Below are 25998 nucleotides of genomic sequence, written 5' to 3'. Positions count from 1 at the left end.
AACCCTTTGGCAGCACATTCTCATCGATAACACTCACCCTTATGCATATGGTCGGCAGAATAATAATAATATCACATAATAAACTATTAACTCGGCAAATACGGCTAAGGGGGAGCGGGTCTGAATGCATGTGTAAACAAATTGCAATTGTTTTATCAAGCATGCTTTTGTCCTTTTCCATGACAACAGAAGGGGAAAGGAAAATGCAATGGGTTCAATAGCAGACGAATGCTCTTTCGAAATAATCCTAAACTTAACATTGACTTAGAACAAACTCGAATTTATCATTTGAAATACCTTAAACCAAATTTACCCAACGGTTTTCAAAACTAATTAGTAAACATTTATTGTTAAAAGGCTCATAACTCCTTGTTCATGAGGCTCGTGTTCCTTAAAAATATGTCTAAAAACGCAAACACAAGTGTGAAATACTTGCGAAAATTTGAGCTTTGTCTGGCTATTTATTATTTTATACATGGTATACTTTGTTGTTGAATCTGTCTTGGTTATTCTAGAAAACCTCAAACTAAAATCATTAATTTCCGATATTACTTCTAATAGCATTGATTCCAATCTAAAATGGTTTATTTCCACTTGCAAATCGAAAACCGATTGGTAATAACGAACATGTGGTTTTGGATTATTCGGAACTGGCAAACCTTTCCACATTATCATAATAGCCCACTTTCATAAGCGCATTAAACAATAACGAGTGGCAAATGGGAAATTGTGTAAAACTGTTACAGCAAGCGCAGCATATTATGAAAAGCATTGATTTTGCCATAGATATTACATATAGTACACGTATAGTTGAGGTATTTCTCCACCCATATATATGAAGATGTATGTGGGTCCTCTGCCGATGTGACTGTTGAATGCATTAGCAATTTCTATGGCCAGAATGGAGGGCTCTGAGGAGAGATGGAAGCCCGGGTGCAACAGTTCAAAGTGTTGACAATCCATGCGTGCATTCTGAGTGTGTGTGTTCGGGTTCTGTAAACCATCCAGTTGAAATCCAGCCCCATACCACCCCTTCTTTGCCTCCTGGCAGCTTGAAATGATAAATATGCAATCGAGGCAAAGGTGAACAATTTTTATATGCATTTCCCAGCCCTCTTTCTCTACTCCTGGCCTCGTCTGTCAGGCATTTTTCTTGGAAATTTTATGCAAAAACAATTTATTACGGTGCAGCAGAAGCCCAGATCTAAGCCAGGGCATAAAAGTATTGTTTCCTATGGCTGCAGCTTCTGTTCCTGCCGCAGCTGCACTTATCGCCTTATACGATGCCATTTTGTGGCCCACAAAGCAAAAGAACAAACTAGATCTACATGGGAAGAAACTAAACTCTAAAATGTGTCATAAATTAAACAGTAAGTATTAATATTAATTCAAAGTCTGATGTAATTTCTCACAGTTGAAGCAGGTAACCCTTTGAGTTTTGGTCATAGCTGTAAATGGTCTTTAAAATCTTTGGGTTTTGAAGTTGAATCTAGTATGTCCCAATCAAACCTCGAAGCATATTTACTAATTTATAAATCAATTATTATTCTGACTGAAATTTGACTAACATGTTTAGCCATTTCTCTCCGTGCAGTGAGAGAAACGAGATGCGATTGCATTTGGATATCCTTAAATTATTACATTTCGCCTTTTGCTGTATGCCTTTATCGTCGAAGATTGATTGCATTTGCCAAGTGTTCGAGAGGATACGACCTATGGGAAGCAATTTTACTTGGCTCTGTTGTCAGACGCAATATTCAGCCTCGAACAGCCGCAATGTTTCTCAATCTCTTTGATTGAAGAGCCTCGGCACAATCGAGGAATTATGGGGTCAAAGTAAAGGCATGTGGAATGGGTGGAAATATTATGTGTACTATCCCAATTATGTAATTAATGTAATGGAAATGCAAATCTTAATGCACAGATAAGCAATTATAAAAGCATATTATTTTCTCTTCAAATAAGCTAAATGGGAATTTAAATGCATTTAATCACATTCAATAGTAAGAACGCTGAGCAAGTCATATTTAATTGATTGCATTTCTTTGTTCAATGTACATTTATTTATGTGAAAAAGAGAGCTTGCAACTTTGCAATCAAAACAAATAAATAATTATTTAAAATAGGACATATCAGGTCAAAGCTGATTGAAAATTATTTCAACAAGGAAATCAATTAATTTGTATTAACCGCACAGTAGATCAGGATTAAGCTGGCTATAATAATTTAGCAAGGATAAAAAATATCGTGGCATGAACAATATACGATTTTATAATCAATGAAAGAAAAGGATAGAGTTTTTAAGAGACTCTTTAAGAAATCCATACGATTTTATAATACATGAAAGAAAAAGATAGAGTTTTTAAAGAGACTCTTTAAGAAATCCACATTTTCAAGAGCTAATTTAGGAGTTGAGGCATAAAAAAGTTGTGGGATAAACTTATCTGAGATTGTTTTCAGCAAAATCCGCTGGAGCCTCGTCTAGCAAAGTCATAAGCTTTCTTGAGCTCTCCTCCAGCACGTTCAATAAAATGGTTAAACAAGAAAAAAAACAAAACTTTCACACGAGCCAGCAATTTTTGAGCGGGGATTCTGTGCGAAGAGGAGACTTTTTGCGGCACAGACTTGACGGCTTTGCAGGCCGTTAAGAGATGAAGCTGCATTCTGGACAAAGCTGTGTGTGTATGGTGTGTACAGTGTACACTTGGCATTAACATAATTCATATTTTGTATGTATTTGCATAATAATATAGCTGCTGATGTGCCAGTATCAGGGGCAGAGTCCGCACAGAAGCGTCTTTTCTCCTCGGTCCTTTTGGCTGCCACGTCCAGCGAATCCTCGGCCTCCAGGCCCCCATCCACCAATTTCCAGCCCCACGTGCACCATCCACGACCCACCATCCACCACCCACTGCACCATCCACTCTCCACACTGCTGTTGACAAATATAACACAATCGGCCACACCCACAGTTCCCCTTTCTTCTGAAGAATGCGCCAGTGATGGCAGTTCTCTTTAGTATTAAATAAATTAGAGTAGGTCTTAATAAGAAAAAAATATAGATATAAGTAGTGCTAAAAAGGTCAAGATTTACTCATATTTTTAAGACGTTATTATTGAAAATAATATATAGAAATTTAAGATAGTAGTCCAAGTTACGTTATAAGGACTGTAAAGAACACGCATTAACATGATCTCCAAAATATTATTATTAGTATTATTGAAAGAATATTTTTTCGCTAATTCGAGGTTGATACTAACTAAAATGTACCCACACCAAAAATCTTACGAAATGTTCTTCCGATAATGATATTTGTAGGTATCGTTTGATGACAGACATCATAGATATGATAGCTAGCAATTTAAAGGGACGGACTAAACGTGGTTGCATAGCTTTCAAAAAGACTATTAACGAATGAGAGATCTAAGTAGCAAATAATACAAATTCCCATCCCTAGAGACCGCAGAGATTTATGGAAGAAAAGCAACAGACACACATGAGCTTTTCACCAAGAAGTGGGTTCGGGGTGGTGTTTCGGGTTAGTGGGGGGCGCACCGCCCGCATAAATGCATGAATACTTATGGATAGTTCCCAGCGCATCGCAAACTACTGTTGTTGGACTTTCTGGTGGGCGGTCGCAGGCGGAATTGTCATGTTTCTCGCTTGTATTGCACTGACATCTGGGGGACATAATTCGTTGACACACACACAATGCCAAGAACAACATTTATTTGTGCGCTTGTGTCCTTATATATAAATCCTGAGCGGTCTTTGCTGGGTGGTTTTGTTTTTTTTTCGGTTTGGTTATGTCGAAACTGCAGTAAATGCGTTTAATACAAAAAGCTTCAAAGAGAAACTGTTAAGAGCTCGAAATGCAAACATAAGCTCGGACGTATTTATCGTTTTACACATATAGATCAAGGGCATTTTTATTCGAGCAATCATATCATGAAGAACTATGCTGTTTTGTACCAATTATTTTGAATAATATTCAAAACTATCATATTTTTATTAGCCCTAGAGCGTTTGGGACTTACGTTTAAGCTCTAGATTAGCATATTAATTAATTTTCCGATTATTTCTAAGCGAATGATGGTCTCAATCAGAAGAAAAATTTGTAATTTCGTTGGTTTTGCTCAAATTTTCTACTTTTACGCTGTATGATTTTTTAAGACTTTAGAATTACGAATTTCACTTTATAAATCGGATGATATATGATGTATATAGCTACCAAAGGAAGCATAAGTAATTATGATTGTAATTTAATGGTTTGGTAAATGCTTGCTAAATTAATTAACATTTATAAACTACCAACTAAAACTTGTAACCCCTTAAACAATTTAAACATGTTAAGATACATACTTAAAGACCATATTGTATCCAAATTTATGCAGCCGCTGTGAAATGAACCGAAGGAAAAACAAACAGTCACGTGTTCACCACAGCCCGACCCCAATAATTTATTAATTTTCCCACGGGTATTCGGCCTCTTTCCATTCCCTCTATACAGCTTGCACGTATCCTGGGCGACTGGGAAAGCCCGAATCCCCTGTTCGACGAAGCGTTAAAATGCCACCATTAAAAATCAATGTTTAAAGATTTATGAGCTTGACAAAGTGTTAATTACCAGGTGAGAGCAAGGTTAAGGCGAAGGACGGAAAGGAAACTGAGCCCAAAAAGTGAAAGTCCCTGCACACCAATATGTACACAGGCATAATGACGAATAATCCGGAAAGCTACCAACTTGACCTATAGACTTTAACCTCTTGTTTACTCGATTCAACCTTTTTTATCTCTGTTCGTGTCTGTTTGCGGAGAGATTGAAAAATAAATTGTAGCATTTGTGTACTTGTGCAAGTTTATTTTGTGAACGAAAAGCTATTAATATTCATCAATAATTCACTAATTGTTAGTTGCTACATGGAAGAGTCAATTTAAATGGGTCAGTTCAAATAAAAACTGTTTGAGTTCAAATTGAACTACTAAAAAGTAGATGCATAATTAAATGCATTGATTGCCTTGGGAATGGGCTAATTTTGATTTGAAATATTTAAAACAAATTAGTAAGCCATCAACTTTAAAAATTTGATCAACAAATTAGCTTTAAATGTATATCTTTTTCCACTTTAAGCCACCGCCTTAAGATCGAAATAAAAGCCCAAAGCAAAAAATGCAGCCTGGTTTTCTTTTGATGTCGTGTACCACAAGTTAAAGTAAAATTCGCGGCCCAGTCGAGAAAAAACCCGCGAAAACTTTACTTTTAATCAGACCAAAACAAAACGAGCGAAAATAAAGGCCAACAAATAGCAGGGAAACAGGCGTCAGGATGCCAAGACACCAAAGAACAAAAAAAACCCATGGGGTGTGAGAAGTCGAAAAGTAACAGAAAATGGTGAAGGAAAACGGGCTCTCATAATTCCACGGCCAAAAGGAAAACTCAACGACAGCGGCGAGGAGTGAAATAGGAAAATCAACAACCGAAAAACGTAAAAAGATGCCAGGCAGCAGTTTTCCGTTACTTTTACCGTCGGCATTTTTGTTTGTTTCTATTTTCATATATTTTTTTTACTCTATTTTCATATTTTTTTTTGTTTCTATAGTTCACCCACACAAGCTGCGAGGGACACGTGAGGTTTCTCAGCGACAAAACTACGAAATATGTGTGCTGGAACATATAGTATAGGCATATGCATGTGTGCTGTCTGTGTGCGTGTGAAGGACGCACGGAACGCCTTAAATATGCTTCAACTACTAAAGAAGCCATAAAGCAACAGCCAGCAGTCAAAGGGGCCACCGCAGGAGTAAGCCTGCCGCCGCCACTTCATCGCTCACTTTTCCTCGTCCTCGCAATGGGAACACATCCTGGCCAGGATTTGGCCCGAACCCGGTTTGATCCTAACCATTTCGCAACCCCCGGTTTGAGTTGCAGGGGAAATACTGGTGGGGTAATAGGGTTGTTTAAAAAGGGATATTTTCAGGGGGTGATTTCTTTTGACTTCTCCTAGTTCTAAAAGCTTATATCGTAATATAAAAACATTATGGTATTTTATGTAAATATTTAAATTTTTTATAATGACCAAATTAAATAGTAGTTAGTAGAAAAGACCCTTCATTTATCCTGCGGTATAAATTTCAAAATAAGACTTCAGTGTTCCTTTCTTTTTCCTAGCTAGTCCATGTACCAATTTTAATTCTTATATAAAATAAGGAAACTTTATTTTATCTGAAATCTAAACTTACAGTTTGATTGATAATTTTTTGACTTGCTCAACTTTAACAGTTAAATTTCCTCTTTTTTAAAATACTGGGTAGTGGCAAATTCCCTTTTATTAAGTGGCGCCATCTAGCGAGTCTTTACTTTCGGTCATAACATTTTTCATGAGCCTTTCTAGTACTCTTCTAAGCCATCATCAAAGTGAAGGATATTTTTATATCGTTTTCTCTAAAAACAAACTGTGATTTCTTTTTCAGTATAATATTATATCTTCATGTATACATGCTATGACTTTTTTATTTTACCAGTTTTATTTCTTAGCTGAAATATTTATAAATTTAATTTAAGCTTTTGTTTGGAGATATGAAATTTCACATTTTTTGACTTGCACAATTTTAACGGTTCTATTTGAATGTTGTTTAAAACGCTGGGAAGTATACCAGGATTTTCAGCAGCGACAAATATCCTTTTTAGCAAGTGGCGTCATCGTGCGGATTTTTTTTATCCATAACACTTACAGTGACCCTTTATAGTTTTCCCCTAAGCCAACATCAAATTTAAGGAAATTTGTATATAATTTTATAGTAAAGCCTGGACACAAACCAGGAATGTGTCTAGTTTGTTGCATCTGGGTGCGTTCCTAGGTACATGTTCCAGGTGCAATAAAAAAGAGTGCGTCAAGAATGTGTTCAGTTTGTAGAATCTGGGTGCAATCCTAGGTACATGTGCCTCGTGCATTAAAAAAGAGTGCTTCAAATCCTTCAGCATTGCCACAAGCAAATTAAAAGACTGCTGCCGAACCGAAAAAATCATGTCATCCTAATGGGAGAGGATGAGCAGTGTAGATTATGACCTATTCTATGATATGCACGCAAATAGAATACATAGCCAGGAGCTCTTGAGGGACTCATGATCTTTAAGATGCTTGCTGGTACCACTGACATGAATAGTTAACTTTAGTTTTAGAATTTATAAAACTTCATCATCGGTGTCTTCATCGAATTCTTCGTTTTGATTGCTGTTATCGAGCCTCTCCAATTCCAGGTATTCGACATTATACTTGTCCAGCTTAAAGGTAAAATTTAAAGGAAATAAAAAAAAATAGTTTTATTAAAAAAATTCTCACCTGGCTTAGTCTTTTAAAATCACACCAAACTCCGCGCAATTTGAATGGTGGGTGCTTGGAAGGATCTCTAAAAAGCTTTATAGTGTTCAAGATTCCATTGACATAATCCCTTTTTAAATAGTCATAGTATCGATATAGAGATATTGATCTAATATTTTTGCAAGTTAAAACAAATGAAACAATAAAGTTGCCTTCATCTTTCGCCGCGTAATGGGTAGATGTAATTTCCAAAACTTCCAAGTCTTTCAAAGGGATCAGCATGAAGACAAACTTTTTATCTGCAAGGCCGAGTCTTAAGCGTTTCAGCCAATTCATTTTCGTTACCTCAACGATGTCTAAAAATTCCAGATCTGCATTATCCAAAAGCAAACACTGAAGATTCAATAAAACCTTAAGTTCCTTGAGGAGTTCCCAAAGGGGAATATCCAGAGGATTATATATTTGTAAATCTGTGAGATTTCTAAGATGTGCTGTAAACTCAATATCTTTTGTGTGATAGACAACGGACTCGAGAGATTGCAAATTTTCGAAAAAAGATAATAATTTAAAGTTCTGTGTTGCAAAAGAAAGTTTTCTCAATTTTTTTGGGGATAGCAAGGCAAGAGTTCTTAACAGGTTCTCCACGGCCTGGGGATTGTAATCCAAATAAACACTCAGTTTCTCCAGATTTGACAGATTGGCCAAGAGTTGCAAGTTTCCTGGTGTCAAATTACCATACAATTTGGTTATAAAATGAGTCTTAGCAGTTAAGGCCTCTTTGTCTGATACAGAATTCAAAGTATGAACGTAAGTTTGATGCTCTATATAAGGGGATGCATCAGGGGGCAAACGACACTTTTGACAATAGAAAACGTCTAGGTTATCTGTTGTGCCTTCTGGGGACTGTTTCCAATTTTGTACTTCGGGGAGACCAAGCTGTAGATTCTCCACGGATTCTAAGCCAGCTAGCTCGACAACCTCTTGGGAAGTAAGTTTCGTCCCCTCAATTATGAGACTCTTTAGTACTTGTGACTTCTTGGAGCCAAGGAGCTTAAACAATTTTTCTAGAGACCCCTGTGGATGGACGGTTAGGTTTAGCTCTTCGAGATTATTCAACTGGGCTATTTTATCAATATTTTTGGAACAAAAGAAACCGCTTTTGAGGATCCTTAGGCTGCCAATCTTGATCACCTCTTCGAGTTCTTCAGGGTCAAGAAATACAGCTTTTAGTTCTTGCAGAGTGTGAGTTGCCAAGGTGGTGAAACCTTTAAAAAGCGTTACTAAGGAACCACTTGTAAATTTTCCTTTTATCTCAAGTCGATTTAGGTTTCTTAAATTGGCAAGAGGAGCTAAGAACCTCGCGTAATTCTCTTTACATTTCCCAAAAAAGTCCAGTATGAGAGTTACGGATTCGTGGCTATGAACTAATCGTATCTCAAAATGTTCAGTTCGGATTCGGTCCACTCGCTTTTCAGTTTCAGTAATTGTCGCGAGTTGCTGAGTTTTCACCGCGATCATCTGCTCTATTTGAGCGAACGAGCATCGGATGGTGGTTAACGTCGGTACGGAGGCAATAATGGGAATGTCTTCATTCGGAATTGGATCGTTCTGATAGAGGACTATCTTCTCGATAAAGCACATTGAAGATTCTGATGATAATTTCATGTTATCAAGCAAAACCCTGGCATTATAAGCACCCTCGTAGCGAAAACGAAAAGCATGGGCGAAGTCTTGATCAAATGCCTTTATCATAAGCTTTGAATTATTGGTCTGCATTGCTTGATAATGCGCGTCTGGAATTTCGTTAGAGATGGTTCTTGCCCCATAAGTCACTTTCATGCGACCGATTTCTTTCTTATTGTTCATTTCTGGATCATATTGGTTGGGATGACGCAGTATGCATATATCAGTGAGAAATCCAGTTAGAGGTAAATCAGCATATATCGAATCATTGCGTAGACAGCACTTGAGGGATATTAGCGAGGTAATGGATGCCAATGCAATGGCCTCTTCGTCACTGACATGGGTTTCGGGTATCGATATTCTTTGGACCTTCCTTTCCTTTAGGTCATGAAAGAGCTTTACCAATGATCCCTCCTCATGCTCGCCAAGGAGGATTAGTTCGTTGAGTCTGGGTAGCTTGGCAAGGGCTTTATATTCCGCGGCGTCTACCCCCTGCTTCATAGCGAAGCTTAGGTATTCCAGTTGGTTGCAGTGGGGTACAATATCAGACAATCTTCCATAAAACTCGTTGTTGACCAAAATGAGTTTCCGTAAGTTTGGATTTAAAGAGCAAAACTGATCTAGGATATTGGCTCCCATTCGGGCATCTACTATAAGGGTTTCCAGACTGCTTATCTGCGGCACGCTTTCCAAGCTATATCCTAATAAGATTGATCCTATAAATTTAGGTATATCCGAAAATCAAACCTGAACTTACCTTTTAGTCTAACAAAGAGCTCACGCAATTGATCCTTGTTTCGAAGACAATTTATCAGGTCATCGAATCTTTCCAAATGCTCGGGGTAGTAACTTATTGGTTCATAGACTAACATCACTGATTCCAATTTATCGTTTTCCTTAACCGGATTTAAAAAATTTCTCCAGAATAACTTTTTTTCATTTATTGACAATCTTAGCATATGTGCATAAACATTTGAGAAATCAATCTGTATATAGGGAGATCTATTTAAGAATGTATTTTCTATGCAAAGTTTGTTATAAAGTTCGGGAGACCATTCCTTAAACGCTTTGGTGAATAACTCGCTGCTGATAACAAAGTGAATGAGATCGCTATACTTTAACATATCATCCAGTATTAAACTGGAAGCGCAGCTCATTTTGATTTGCCGAAATATTTCATTGATACAATAGGAGTTTAAGCTTAAAATCTGGATGTTTTCCCTTTTACCCAAAACTTTCTTCATCGTTTCTTGTTTGACACAACCTATCAAAGCGAGTGTGTAGACGGACTAAAAGCAAGCGATGAAGGTTTATTTTGGCGCAATGAGTTTCTGTATTGATAAGCTGTCGTTCAAACATAATAAAATGCGTTCTCTCTAGATAACAAAATATTTTGTATACTCTTTTTGTCTACTCTCTATATATCATATTTGTAATATGTTTGCATATAAAATATATACATTTCTGTATGGATCGTTAGCTCTTCATAACGTTTTGCTCCAAGTAAGGGAGTAATATTTGGAAAGGAATGATAAGCCAACCTTTAGAAATAAGACTTAGTTTATTTTGTATAGAGTTTAATATCAAATCATTTGTTAGCAAGTATTTTTTTTAATGGAGGAAGTGTACAATTAACCATCATTCTTCAGGGCTAAGCAATTAATAGCAAGTTGGGTGACCCACTGGCGAGGTCCCAGGTTAACAACAACGATAGTAAGGATTTGTTATCTTATCTGTTGAACTGTATTTTAAGATTAGGAATAACAAAATTGGGAGTTCCCCAAAAGGCAGCTTACCTAGTTTATTATTAAAAGTGCACAACCATAAAAACAGCCTTATAAAATTTGATGTTTAGATTTTGAATACTTGAGTTAAATTTATTATATAACTTTTAAAACTAACTAGCTGTAAAACTAACACATTAGAAAGCTTGATCATTTAGCTTTGTAATAAAATCCAGAAATATTTTTTTCGACATATTTTTAACGAAATACTTTCGCAAACGTGTTGTTAAAAACTGTAATAAGTTTACTTTCTGGCTTGAGTGTTTGTTTTAATTTGGTTTGTTGTAGAATTGGTTTGAATATTAACATAATAAAATGGGTGCCAGTCTGCGAGATATTATAAACCGTATCATTTAAATTTACGAAATAGCTCCAAAAAGGACCATTTTCCAGGGGCATTGGCGTCGCTGTCGACACTAAAATTGTTTGGTGATTCTTTGTGAACTGATGGATCATCCTTCTCCTTATTTTTAAACATTTCCCATTGCAGTCCCTGCTCTAAAAAGGTTATATTTTCATCTCTCAACTTTATCTGAGACATAAGGGATGTTATAACTTCTTCTTTTTCGGAAAGTTTTGTACCTTTCTCCTCCAATTGAGACATAAAAGAATCAATAAGATCTGCATTTTCTTCTTCATTTTTCTTACTTAATTGATATTTTAGGGAAGCTATTAGATATTTGCTTTTGTTTTCCGTTATATTTTGTTGATTTATCTGATCCTTAAGAGAAGCTATAAGATATTTATGCTTTTTCTGAGTTTCGGAATTGGATCGTTCTGATAGAGGACTATCTTCTCGATAAAGCACATTGAAGATTCTGATGATAATTTCATGTTATCACGCAAAACTTTGGCATTATAAGCACCCTCGTAGCGAAAACGAAAAGCATGGGCGAAGTCTTGATCAAATGCTTTTATCATAAGCTTTGAATCATTGGTCTGCATTGCTTGATAATGCGCGTCTGGCATTTCGTTAGAGATGGTTCTTGCCCCATAAGTCACTTTCATGCGGCCGCTTTCTTTTTTATTGTTAATATCTGGATCATATTGGCTGGGATGACGCAGTATGCAAATATCAGTCAGAGATCCAGTTAGAGGTAAATCAGAAGAGAGAAATTAACGAGGCAATGGATGCCAATGCGAGGCGTCACTGACATGGGTTTCGGTTATCAATATTTTTTGTAAATTCCATTCTTTTAGGTCATGAAAAAGCTTTACCTCCTCATGCTCGCCAAGGAGGATTAGTTCGTTGAGTCTGGGTAGCTTGGCAAGGGCTTTATATTCCGCGGCGTCTACCCCCTGCTTTATAACGAAGCTTAGGCATTCCAGTTGGTTGCAGTGCGGTACAATATCAGACAATCTTCCATATAACTCGTTATTGACCAAAATGAGTCTCCGTAAGTTTGGATTTAAGGTGCAAAACTGGACTAGGATATTGACTTCCATTCGGGCATCTACTATAAGGGTTTCCAGACTGCTTATCAGCGGCACGCTTTCCAAGCTATACCCTAATAAGATTGATCTTATAAATTGAGGTAAATCCAAAAATCGAATGTGAACTTACCTTTTAGTCTAACAAAGAGCTCACGCAATTGATCCTTGTTTCGAAGACAATTTATCAGGTCATCGAATCTTTCCAAATGCTCGGGGTAGTAACTTATTGGTTCATAGACTAACATCACTGATTCCAATTTATCGTTTTCCCTAATCGGATTTAAGAAATTTCTCCAGAATAACTTTTTTTCATTTATTGACAATCTTAGCATATGTGCATAAACATTTGAGAAATCAATCTGTATATAGGGAGATCTATTTAAGAATGTATTTTCTATGCAAAGTTTGTTATAAAGCTCGGGAAACCATTCCTTAAACGCTTTGGTGAATAACTTGCAGCTGATAACAAAGTGAATGAGATCGCTATACTTTAACATATCATCCAGTATTAAACTAGATGCGCAGCTCATTTTGATTTGCCGAAATATTTCATTGATACAATAGGAGTTTAAGCTTAAAATCTTGATGTTTTCCCTTTTACCCAAAACTTTCTTCATCGTTTCTTGTTTGACACAACCTATCAAAGCGAATGTGTAGACTGACTAAAAGCAAGCGATGAAGGTTTATTTTGGCGCAATGAGTTTCTGTATTGATAAGCTGTCGTTCAAACATAATAAAATGCGTTCTCTCTAGAAAACAAAATATTTTGTATACTCTTTTTGTCTACTCTCTATATATCATATTTGTAATATGTTTGCATATAAAATATATACATTTCTGTATGGATCGTTAGCTCTTCATAACATTTTGCTCAAAGTAAGGGAGTAATATTTGGAAAGGAAAGATAAGCCAACCTTTAGAAATAAAACTTAGTTTATTTTGTATAGAGTTTAATATCAAATCATTTATTAGCAAGTATTTTTTTAATGGAGGAAGTGTACAATTAACCATCATTCTTCAGGGCTAAGCACTTAATAGCAAGTTGGGTGACCCACTGGCAGGGTCCCAGGCTAACAACAACGATAGTAAGGATTTGTTATCTTATCTGTTGAACTGTGTTTTAAAATTAGGAAGAACAAAATCGGGAGTTCCCCAAAAGGCAGCTAACCTAGTTTATTATTAAAAGTGCACAACCATAAAAACAGCCTTATAAAATTTGATGTTTAGATTTTGAATACTTGGTTTACTTCAGTTTATTCTGTAAAATTTAAAACTGACTAGCTGTTAAACTAAGACATTAGAAAGCTTTATCATTTAACTTTATAATAAAAACAAGAAACATTTTGTCATTTTAATTCCATTACTTCCGCAAACGTGTTGTTAAAAATTGTAATAAGTTTACTTTTTGGCTTGAGTACTGGTTTTAATGAATATATTTTTAGTTATAGATTTATTTATTTATTTAAATTTACGAAATAGCGGTAAAATGGACCATTTTCCAGGGGCATTGGCGTCGCTGTCGACACTAAAATTGTTTGGTGATTCTTGGTGAACTGAGTGATCATCCTTCTCCTTATTTTTAAACATTTCCCATTGCAGTCCCTGCTCTAAAAAGGTTATATTTTCATCTTTCAACTTTATCTGAGTCATAAGAGATGTTATAACTTCCTCTTTTTCGGAAACTTTTGCATCTTTCTCCTCCAATTGAGACATAAGAGAATCAATAAGATCTGCATTATCTTCTTCAATTTTCTTACTTAGTTGATCTTTTAGGGAAGCTATTAGATGTTTGCTTTCGTTTTCCGTTATATTTTGTTGATTTATCTGATCCTTAAGAGAAGATATAAGATATTTCTGTTTTATTTGATTTCTAAGGGAAGCTTCAAGTTCATTTGTTTTAATTGCATTTTTTGGGCATGTTTGATCTGATATCTGAGCTCTCAGAGAAGCTATAACTTTTTGGTTTTCCTTTTCGGTTTCTTTCAAAAAAAATATTGTTTGTCTCAACTTTTTATTAGAAGTGGAATCCTTAGATTCTTTCATTAGTTTTTCAATTTCTTGATCAAGTTTTAAATTTATTTGCTTTGTGATGGACAGTTCCTCTTCCAACTTTCTTATTTTGATTGTCTGATTATCAATCTCTTCTTTGTATTCAGATTTAAAAAGGTTGTTTGACACTTTTATAGTTTCTATTATCTCGTTTAATTTAAACTCAAGTTCGAGCACTTTAGTATCCATTTTTGTTTCCAACTTTTGACTGTCGCACAAGTCGGCCTAAAAAATAAAATGTTACAAAATACATTCGGTATTAGGTGATGGAAAATTATGGCTTGCCTTTGATGTACATTCTTCATCGTCGCTAAATGTGTTACTCATAGTTTTAGAACATTTGTTTATATACAGCTGTGATCGGCAGACAAAATCAAACTAAATGGTACCCATATTAAGGTGAGTTAATTTATATATTAACAAGAAATACAGAGCTTTGGGATACCAAACTTTATATACTCTGCCGTTATAACATTCTTTAAATGCCACCTATTAAGGCAGATCTATGATTTATAACAGCAAAAATAATATATTTATTGGATTTTAAAATAAATCTTCTGGTGATGTATTAATTATATAGTATAGACAATTTCTGACTCACAGCTTTCCATGTTTTTTAAATGTAATTTTATACCCTTTGCTAGGGTATACCGAGTTTATAATCTTATCAAAAGCCAGTTTACAATTGGCAAAACCGATAACGTTTTGACTCACATTCATTCATAAGATTCAGTGGCAAATTTCTTTTAGTTTTTTTTGCTTTGCCAAGGGCAAAGCCCTTCGGTTTTTCTTTAATTACAAACGCAACGCCTGGGAAACATGCAAAATGAATACAAATTGAATCAATTAGACGAAATCCGCCTGGAAATGAAAGCCAAAAGATAAAGCCTTGGAAAACGGGGGCGATTGGCTTCGGTCAAATGCAAATTTATTTATTCTTTCTCCACGTTCTTTTGGGCACTGGCCCGCTGTAAAATCAATGGGCGGCATTTTCCATTTTGCATGCGGAAAAGTACAAGGGAAAACAGGTTAAGTTGAGAGGACACCCAGGAACCAGGCTCAACAACAAAGTAGGCAATTAAATTTATTTTATTTCCACCTCCCCTTCACTTTTTAGGGGCTTAAGGAAATGGTGGAAAACGCAGACAACACTTGCGTTGCAGGAAGAACCAAAGCGGAAGCGACAGGGAAACTCTGCTGCACCACCCACATCCCCTTTTCGAATCCTATCCTTTGCATAGATAGCGGAAGTGCTTGGCCCTGTTTTTGGACCCGCCCGATTGCATATGAAGCTACTGCTATCGATTGGCTGCACTTCGCACTTTGCCTACATATTTAGGCCCCGTCCTGCCGGCTTTTTGGCCCGGTTCTACTCCGACGCAATGTCATTGTCCCTGGGCGACTATTAACCCCTTGTGCAGAGAGGGACTTTGATGTATGTACATGAACAATTCCCTATGAGAGGCCAATGAACCAAAGGCCTTTAATTAAACCCTAAAAGTTATCAATGATAATAATAGTCTTAAAAATTAACAGTTCTTTAACTTCTTAGAACGCAATTCTAAATCAATTTATGTATACCTAGCCCATACTAGCTTTTCCGCTTGCTTTTAAGAAACTGTTCTTAAAGGTGGTAGGAAAGATTTGAACACCATTTTGTCTCCATAAAATTATTATAAGCAATCGAAAAAATTGAAAAAAAATTTAAAATATTATTTTAGTTCCGCTGGTTAAACACTGAATAGGCTTTTAATTTGTTTGCCTCTTTTCGCCACTATTTCTTTGCCTCTTTTCGCCGAAATCTCTGTACAAATCATAGAATCGAATCAAGGAATTGAATCATTAAATTGTATCATTAAATCCAATCATAATAATTTTTGGTGTTGTTTGAAGCTACTAAGGGACATATCGAAGCTTAATGGGCCCCTATGAAATATTAATTATTATTATTTTATCGATTTAACTGGTGTTCTTAGGAAACAAATACCAGTGCTTTTGAGAAATTCTTTTAACATAGAAAGGGAAATCAAACTACACTATCTTTAAATTAAATTGTAAATAAAATGTAGTGATTGCGAGTTTAGTTCACCCTTGAGTACTTTCCCTTGAGGACGACTGCTTGCCGACTTCCAACGATAACTTAGTCCCCTTGAAGAACACCAACACCCAACTAAAGTCGAATTTTGCACCACATTCAGCATTCGGGGGGCTTCCGCCACATAAATTCCCATCGAATGGAGGCCAAAGGAAGGGGCCAAGATCCGGCGGCAGAAGGACGGAGTCTCCACGGTTCGCCGGGGCAACAAAAACAGAAGTGGAGCCGAGCAGAAGAGCAGCAAACTACTTCTAATAACAACAATCAACGCTCTAGCCCCGACTCTTCGGGTTGTTTGGGTGCTGTGTAATTACATGACAGCAACAGCAGCAGACAACAACTACAGCAACTAAGCAACTACAGCAACTGCAGCAGCAGCAGCAACATTACGAATTACGATAATAATTTCCATTTCTAATTTCCTTGCCACGCAAAAGGCCTTTGCACTTGCCGAGGCTGCCAAGCTGCCACCACCCACTTGGGAGCCCCATCCACCATCTATGTATACCCCATACCACACCACCCATACACCACCCATACCCCACCGTCCTCCTTCCGGCAACAACGGGCTTAACAGACGGCCGAAACACTTGGATAAAACTGACTAAAAGATAATACAACAATAGATTGAAGATATGTTGGTAAATGGAAAACATAAAATTAGGTTAAAAGTTTTTAATAAATTAAGAATGGTATGTTATTTAAGAACAGTTTGGGACTTAATTTTAATTTTAAATGGTTAGCTAAAGAAAAATATTTAAAAAAATTTTAGAATTGTATGTCATTTAAATAGTTTTTGGTACTAAATATAAATTGTAGAAGGTTGTCTAAAGTAAAAATCAATATCAAAATCACCATTCATTGAATTTTCAAACTTATCTTTTATGGGGCATTTGAAAAAGACTTTTATTTTAAAGCTTACAAAATAAATTTAAAATTTAAGATAATCTTACTGATCCAAGTGTATATATTCCTTGAAATTTTTATCACTAAGCTTCCAAAATACTTAACAACTTTTTTTTCAGTGCACACAAATGGTTGGGTGCTGGGGTAGGTGGAGGTGATTGCCGAGGAACCAGGGCCAGACGTTGGCATAATTTCGATGCAGAAATCCAACAGAATGCAAATGCAATCATTGACTTTTTAGCTTATAACGAAATAAGCGTCGTGTTTATTGGTTGGCTGAACGAGCACCAGACTCGATGCCTCCCCAGTCACCCACTGGAAAAGTGGGAAAATAGCAGGAGGACATTGCCGGAACTGTGGGGAGTGCACTTATAAATTAAAAGCCTTGGCTGGGCTAGCCAATGGGTTGGTTTAGAATCAGCCGCAACTAAGAGTTGTACAAAAACTAGGCCTACGTCGTCCAAAGTGCACAGTCCAGATGTGGAGGAACTTCGTTTCCTTTTGAATCACTATGTTTTACATCATAAACTGGGGATTAATAGATCTTTTAAAATTTTAAACGTTTTTTGAAAGTTTGAGCAGAAGTCAGAAAACCATTACTGTATCGCTTATAAAAGTATTTGCATTGGTGCATCGATGTAAAGTAAAGATATCTGTGTTTCATTACCTCAACTGTAATTTAAATTTTACAATATCACACAACTATGTAAACTTAGCTAATTGAAGTAAAAATCAAGTTTTGTTCGATTGGGTTGAAATCATAAAACAATAATAATATTATTGTATTATATTAATATATTAATTAGCCTACCTATTTAAAAGTTAAAGGAACTTTAAAATTTTAAAGAAAAAAATGTGGAGAGTATGACAAATAAAAAACAATAAAAGATAATCCACAAAGAAAAGACGTAGGGTGTTTTCCTTTAAAAAGACTAACATCTTATTTAGTTATTTATTTTTATATTAGCAGAAGTCATCGATTTTAAATAAATTGCATAAAAAACTTTCAAAAAGAGACCATGAAAATAAGGCCACACTGGAGCTCTTCTTAAGTATTATCATTTCTTTAATTCAGTGGGTTACCTGACCTGAATCTGCTGAGACACATAAGACGCATATCTCCCCAAACTTCTCTGCTATCTGCCCGACTTAAATGGGCTGAGCTTTCCACATGGCAGTGCCAATCGAGGATATGCGATGTCGGTTGTCATCGGGCAGGTGGAAGTTTCATCCTTTCATTTTATTTTTTTTTTTGGTTTTTCGTCCCAACCGCAGGAGCCGCGGAGCGAAATTTCCTTTTATGCCGCCACGCCCAGTATCTCCGAGGATGTTGCCTTTGTTTTTGTAATTTGATAATGCATTTGATTAAGGAAATGAAATTTTTATTAAGGCTGTTTGCTCATTCTCGTCGCTGGCATCGCGCCTTTCTTTTATGATTTTCCCCACATTCTGTGTGTCTGTGTGTTGGCTTGCCCTTTTTGTTTCCGCATTTTCCCTTTCGTGCCGCTCTGTTTTGTTTTTCCCCCACTTGTGCGAATTTTCCCTAACCCGGCAGTTTTGCTTTCGCATAATTTCTTTGAGTGCGGTTTGGATCTCGGCACTTTTACGATGCGCCAGGAAAATGGGCGGCCTGCTACCTGCCATTGCCGCTTTCCCCCCACCATTATTCAGTCGGGAAATTTGCATTGCAATGGTTAAATATATAATTTCATTTTTCCCCCACAGTTCCGTATGGCCATTGTGTTTTTTGGGCTATGACTGTGTTATCCTTTGTCTGAATTCCCGCAGGTGAGTGTGTGTTTAGTTAATGTGTTGATGGACAGATGGACGGATTGACAGCGAATAAATAATGAGTGTCCTCGGGGGAATCGTAAATAATACAAAAATCAGGCATTGTAATTGCATTTCCCCGACGCCTTCGAATAACAAGCCGCACAAAAATGATTGTGTTTGGTGTGCCACATTTTCCCCAGCGAACGCGAAAATTTATCACATTTCTTTTTGTTTTTCCGCGGCCTGGGACATGTCACGAAACGAGGAAAATCCCGGGAAGGGCTTTTCACTGGCTAAGAGTGCAATGGAATTCGCATTCAACACCATGGCAAACCCTTCGTGCGCTAACTAAGTGCGCTCATTCAACTCCGAAAAACAAACTTTTGCTATTGTTATTACATTTTTAACATTTTGCTTTTTTCGCGCACGCCGGGGTGTGGGAAATCCTCGGCTGGTCATTGACTTTCCAGCAACTTTCCGCTTGACATTTAACGAGCATGTTAAGTGTTAGAATGAAGCCTACTTTTGTGCGTTGGCCACCACCCATACCCCATCACCCATCATCCACCACCCAAAGCCCTCTGTTTACATTATTTTGTTGCCAAAACCCCCCAGACATTGTCCTCGGACAACAAAAGTTGTGTTCCCGCCATTCATCCCTTCTTAAAGCGGCTAAAAACTTTCAGCTGTTAGCCGAATCTGTTAGATTTAAGCCAGTCGAGCATTCTCGCCATTGCACTATGGGGAATTTGCTCACTTTTTGTGGCATTAATTAATATCTTAAGAACAAAGCAACATTTAAAAGTTTTGTTTTTAGAATTAAGTATATAAAATTTAAAGGAAGTAAATTAAAAAAAGATGGGCGTGGTCCCGCCTTTTTTTTAAGAAAAAAAAATTTTTTTTTCTTGTCAATAAAATAAAAAAAATTTTTTTTCTTGAATTTTTTTTTAAGAGACCAAACTGATTTAAAAAAAAAAATTTTGCCTTTTTTTATTTCCCTTTTTTTTAGTGAAATTGTAATTTTTTGTATTGTGATCACTATAATTCTTAACAAAAATACTAAAATCCTATATATCAACGTTAAGTAAGTGAAATGATGTTGTAAAATAATTTTTAAATAATCGTTATTTAATAAGAAATATAACTGCACACTGTTTTTCTTAAGATAACATCGAAACTGGCATTTACCAGACAAAAATGAGGAAAATATACCATATTAGGTAGAGGTCTTTAAAGCTAAATTTTAGAGAAAGTGCGCAAAAGTGCACTTTTATACTAACCGAGCTCAATGAGAATTAAATTCTCTACAAGATAAAAAAGGTTTCAGAGGTGGAAACTGCTGGAATCACTTTGTAGCTCTATTTAAAAATACAAATTAACTTAAAGATTTTGATTTTTTTGAGGTTAGAACTAGAACACGAATATACGAGCAACACAATCAATAAATACAATATTAAGGTCACAAACACAAGTTACAAGTCCCTCTGATTGGATGGTATTTCAAAAACCTCAGAGCTATGTTTAATTTTACACTTTTTGACAATTTAAACTATTAAGAATAATAGGCGCTTTACCAGCGCTGCCACCTCGTTGAAATAAAAACAGGCTTTAACAGCTGATAACTTAACAGTGGTGCGTACTGTTAAACTTTTCTGTTAGTAACATTAGATATTGATGTTATCGTGATGCATTCTGATAAACAAAACCTATTTTTAACGACTTTTAAAAAATGGGTTTTGGCCAAAAAAAGTGGTCAAATTCCCCATAGTGCATTGCAGCATCGCAATGTGGGTCATTGGCTGTAATGTTGTTTTAAAGAGGTGGCCGCATTTATTATTAAAATTTAATCAAGGAGAATTGTTTGTTAAAGATCCAGATCGATATGGTGGTAATGCCATGTAGCCACGGGTTTATTAAGGTCTTAAGAGTGTTTGTCAAGGGGTAGAGCATTCTATTTTTGGATCAACTTTAGTTTTCATTTGTTTTAATTTTGTTGACTACTTTATCGGAAATGTACTGAAATTTATCGTAACATAAAAATCAAATACTTAAGACAGATTGCTCCCAAAAAATTATCGTTCACCTAATCCTTGTTGATTTTGAATTTACAGGATGTTTGATATGCAACCAGTTAGAAGAATAAGGGCTAATTTTCATCCAATAAAACAATAATTTAATTGTTTAATTATTAATTTTTACTGAATACTTAGAGGTTAATTAAACTGTCATTAGAATTTGTAAGACACTTTAATTTTAAATATCTAAATATAAAGTATTTATATATATATATTTCATATAAATTTCACATAAATTAAGCTTTAAGGTTAAAGTTTTTCCTTGGTTTCCGAAGGCCTAGTAAATTGATGTAAATTCTGTCTTATGAGAGATTTTTATTTCGTTTAGTAAGATTTTAGAATTTAAACATTGAACTAATTTCTCATTTCGACAAAACCAATTGATTAATAGTTTGAAAATTTAAATAATGAAATAATAGTAACATAATCATAACAGAATTTTTATAAAGGCGTCAACTCAACGGGAAAGTAATCATGCAACCTGTAAGGACAATACTGGTTTTCCACCCTTATCAAACGTGTTGGCCAGCAGGATAACATGATAACCTCCCCTGCAACTCAAACCAGTTGCAACTGTCAATCTCCGAACTCAAACGCGTATGAAGAAAGCGCATTGAAAGGATACCAAGGAACTGTTCTCATTCAATCCCAATCCGACTTTCAACTTGAATAATAGACGCCGAAGAAATTTCGTAAATTTCGGCTAGGACAAAGAGAAAGTCCAGGGGCGTGTTTGCATTGGACCTACCTCAAAGGCAGTCATTTGGAATGGACAATGGGGCGCAATTACAGGCACACCGTTCCGTTTGAATTTTTTGGCGAGCTTTGGGAAGGGTGGTGAAGGGTTCGAGGGGTTAAGAGGAGGTCAAGGGTTACAGGGCTTTGCGCCATGCGGTGCCATCCAAAGCAAACACACATGCGTGAGTGGAAAGTTTACTGCCTGCGAATCCAAATCCGATGGGGGCAGCAACTTTGTCTCGTTGTCGCAACGCCAAAGGATATGCGCGGCGGAGAACCGGAAACGGGATCGGCGTGCAGCGGATATGGGAAATTATTCACCCTTTGCCGCAGTTCCAGCCGGAAACGTTGCTATCCATGGATTGGGAATCGCTTTCATTCGTTCCCTTTCAACTCCTCGCTTTGCGGTTGCCCACTTGGCCACTTTCCCACCTGCCAACTTTCCGGCCACCTGGACATTGCCAATGGCATTGCCAACTAAGCGATTTATAAACGATTTGCCAAACTTCATTTCGACCTTTTCGGGTTTTTGCGGCTTTCAAGCTGCTGTCTCTCGTCCTTTGGGCCCCTGCCATCCAACCACCTGCGAGTGTTAAGTATTTTTCATCTCCCTCCTTTTTTCAGGTGGGTGAGGCTGTGAGTAGGCCAAATATTTGCTAATGAGTTCTGCTTTTCTATTTATATATGCCAGGAGGGCAAGCATTTGTGACCTTTTCGAGCGGGGCAGAATATATAATATTTACCTATGCAAATGAGAATTCTCGTTTCGGTCTACAAGTATTGATTTTAAGCATTGTTGTGTGTGGGTTTTTCATTTCATGTTTTTTCATAAAGAGATGTTTAAATGCTTTTTTCACATTTCATAAACAGATTTTTTAAGTTCACAATAAACACAAATCATTGTATCTGACCTAATACACATCCTTTGTTTTCAATAAGTTGTAACGTTTTTGTCGGCTATTTATATTTAACAAGTTAATAAAAATAAACATTTAATTCAGAAGATTTCATGTTTATATTTATGAAAAGATTTAATTAATGTGGATCATGTTTCCGAAGTTAAAAGTAATAATCAAATCTAATATATAAAGTTAAAAAGCTTTAATTGGGTAAATTGCAAAGTTTCATTATTAAGGCCTAATTAGAAAAAGCAATATAAAAACTTATCCGTAACTTTTGAATTTTATCCAGGGAAACCATGGTTCTTGTTTCCTTTAAATATCTGTTGTAATCGTTGTCCGTCAAAAGTTTTTGCTTTTTCTGTTTTGATTGCTATTTGTCTCTGTGATTGTTTCCGGCCGAGCGACAAAACACGAATTGCAAATTTCAGCCACGCATCATTGATAGCTCGTCATTGGAATTCAATTTGCATTGTTCATGGGCGATGGCCAATCCGCCGACAAATGGCCGCAATGCTGGTCAGGATGGGGAAAGGATATGGGGGATATGTGGAGAAGGAGGAGGTCCTGGATATGAATCCTGGGCTTTCGTCTTCTGGCCTGTTTTGCGGTTCTGTTTGCGGTTTTATCGGTGGCCTATGGCTATCAATTTCCATCATCGTGAATGTATATCTATACATGCATTTAATATCTGTGTATATTCGCAATGTGCCGGCAACAGATTTCATTTATGTGCATTTGATAATATGTTATGTAATTAATTTAAATCACTGCACACATAACAAGCTCGTTCCACGTGCCATTTTCATTGTTATTGAAAAGGTATTATTTACTAACAGTTGGGCGAGGTTCTGGTTTGCACATTATCTAAAATGTTTCAATCGATATTTCGCCATTTAAATGTGAGTTTCAAACTCGGAGAGGTGTTTTTTTTACTTTGACAAATTGGGTTTGCTTGTCGCCTTGACAGCCCATGTCTAGCTTTGTAATTATAATCAAATAATAATGGCAAATGGATGATGTGAAGGTGTAAAAAGTGATTTATAAATCAATTAAAGAACAGCTAAAATCAATTGAAATGGTTCAAGCTTTACCTAATTTTTTCACATTTTTATTGATGCTGAAAGTTATTTGTTAAATGTCTTGCGATGGCAATAAAATAGGCCCATTTTGTTTAAAAGTTTAATTATTTTTGGCACGTTCGAAAACACATTTTTGATATGTGGGGAAATTGGAAAAACTTTAATACTTTACGCCCTGAAAATCCAATTGATCCTGAGGCATTTTCGGTCAGAGAAAATCGAATTCCCATGAAGGCTCTGCAAATTGATTTTTAATACAATTTAACCGCAGGCGAAAAAAGCGTTACGAACTGGGAGAGGCGAATGTTTTTATAAAAGTGTTTTAAGTATATGTATATATTTGCTGGATTCCAGTTGGCATTGGCCCACTCCATCCAATCCGCCCCTCTGCATTTGAGTGTTGTGTTTCTGGAGGATTTATCGCACTTGGTCTGTCCGCCTGCCCAGCGCTTTGTTTGCGGCTCAGCTTTGGACTGACATGAAAATCCAGGCAACGCCATTGTCCAAGCAGAATACAACAAAAAAATGGGGTATAGAAGAAAAAACTGCAGCCACATGTTGGTGCTGTCGCAGGTCCCCTTTTACCCTCATCCCCGCCTTTTTGGCCATGTTTCTAACATGGCTTTGTGGCCACCTTTTCGCCCACGCCCCGAAACTATTTAAGTCCCTTTGAAGCCACTCCCCCTACACTTGGATCCCTTTTTTATTTCGGGGGAATCCCCTTGGCCCCGGCCAACTGCTCGTTTTAATTGCATTTCTGTTGGGCTTGAAAATTGCATGTCATTTGTCACGACGGCCATCTACATTTGCCTAAGCCATATAAATGAGTTGGCCATTCAAAGCGACGAGTTTTGCGGCGGAAATGCAGTTCAAGTTGCTCATTATGCGGATCACATTAAGCCCGCCGTCGCACAAGGACAATGCCAACGAAGGACGAAGGACGAGGGGCGACCTGAATGGTAATCAAATTTGACATTACCCAATTTGCAGTGGTATTTAAAGGGTTTTCGCAATTTAATTTACGCAAATGTGTTTGCATGGGAAATGAGTTAATGCGTTCTCAAACTAACATGTTAGGATTCTAATAATAAAAAAATATATTCCAACAACAGCTCTTTTTAAGTTCAAAATAGATACATTTTTTGGTATATTTAAATTATATAAAGGGTTTACGAAATTTAATGTGCTTAGGAAGTATTTTTGTGGACTTGTACCGTTTTGAAACTAAATATCTTAAGGTTCTAATAAAAACAGAAACTTTTCATCATTATACTAAGCTGTATCATCTCCGAAACATTAAAAAAGCGCATGGTACAAAAAACTAAGCTTCAACCTTTTAAATATGAACCACTGTATTTTAAAATACTTCTATAAATCAAATTGAATACTTTTTTATTGTCTGTGAATATTGCAAATGATATTTATAAAACTTTAATAACTTGGAAGTCATCAATTTTTTGATAATGTGCTGTTTAAAGGATCTTATGTTATAGATAAGGATTATTAATGGATTTGTTAGTTTAAACGATTTTGTTTTTGTCATAACTTTTTATTTGGGATTTTAATAATATCGCCCCACTTATCTCCCTACAAAAATCCTAAAAAAGGACACAAAGATTATGTTCTTTAATAAATGTCTCCTTTTTAATTTATCATCATTTTCTGCTTAAGCTCGGCTCATCCAAGTCTCAACAGCCACCGAGAATCAGCAAACAAAAAAAGGGACAACAAAATAAATGCCAATCTATGGAGCTCGGCAAAAGCTACCGCATTGCGGGTCCAACAAATAATTAAATTTATTTCAACTTTTGTCGCTGCCAGCAGAAAGCGACCAAAGCGCGGACCGCCGACAAAATTGTAATTTGCATAGGAAAATGAGGGGAGGAATGTGGCCGAAGGGAAGGTCGCCGACAACTGGACCGTGGGAATTGGAATTGCGGGATTAAGAAACTCGGGACTTGGGGGATTTCCCATCCAACCCATTGCCCCGATGCCCCTCCATCTCAACGCCAAGTGGCAATTAATCAGTTTGTCCAAGTGGACCAAGTGCAGCGGGAGTCAGAATTTGTCCATCCAAAGTTATACGTATTTCCCTTGGCCACATCCGCCCTGCGGGCTCATTTATATGGCTTCGATTTTTATGGCCCTTCGAATGTTGCA

At 36.5% G+C, this 25998-nt stretch overlaps 3 protein-coding genes across 5 annotated transcripts in view; 2 read left to right on the top strand and 1 right to left on the bottom strand.

Moving 5' to 3' along the window:
- The window catches only part of RpS4 (ribosomal protein S4), a 224377-nt gene that overhangs the window by 2174 nt on the left and 196205 nt on the right, over window positions 1-25998 (top strand). The gene's annotated exons all lie outside the window — the stretch shown is intronic.
- RpS12 (ribosomal protein S12) overlaps window positions 1-25998 on the top strand; it is a 253421-nt gene that overhangs the window by 53802 nt on the left and 173621 nt on the right. The gene's annotated exons all lie outside the window — the stretch shown is intronic.
- Window positions 6233-13683, bottom strand: LOC108014518 (uncharacterized). Of its 2 annotated transcripts, none has more exons than XM_070995868.1 (3): window positions 9761-11140; window positions 7342-9704; window positions 6233-7283 (listed from the first exon to the last, which is right to left on the bottom strand). In XM_070995868.1, the coding sequence occupies exons 1-3, from the start codon at window positions 10245-10247 to the stop codon at window positions 7185-7187; spliced, it is 2949 nt and encodes a 982-aa protein (XP_070851969.1). In that variant the 5' UTR covers window positions 10248-11140; the 3' UTR covers window positions 6233-7184. The 2 variants fall into 2 exon arrangements, with proteins under 2 accessions (XP_070851969.1, XP_070851970.1); XM_070995869.1 differs by lacking the exon at window positions 9761-11140 and adding an exon at window positions 12352-13683 and having other exon boundaries at window positions 6240-7283.

Source organism: Drosophila suzukii, chromosome 3, assembly GCF_043229965.1.
Source record: "Drosophila suzukii chromosome 3, CBGP_Dsuzu_IsoJpt1.0, whole genome shotgun sequence".
NCBI classification, from domain to species: Eukaryota; Metazoa; Arthropoda; class Insecta; order Diptera; family Drosophilidae; genus Drosophila; species Drosophila suzukii.
Note: the sequence above shows the minus strand (reverse complement) of the source record. Positions and strands in the feature narration are given on the sequence as shown.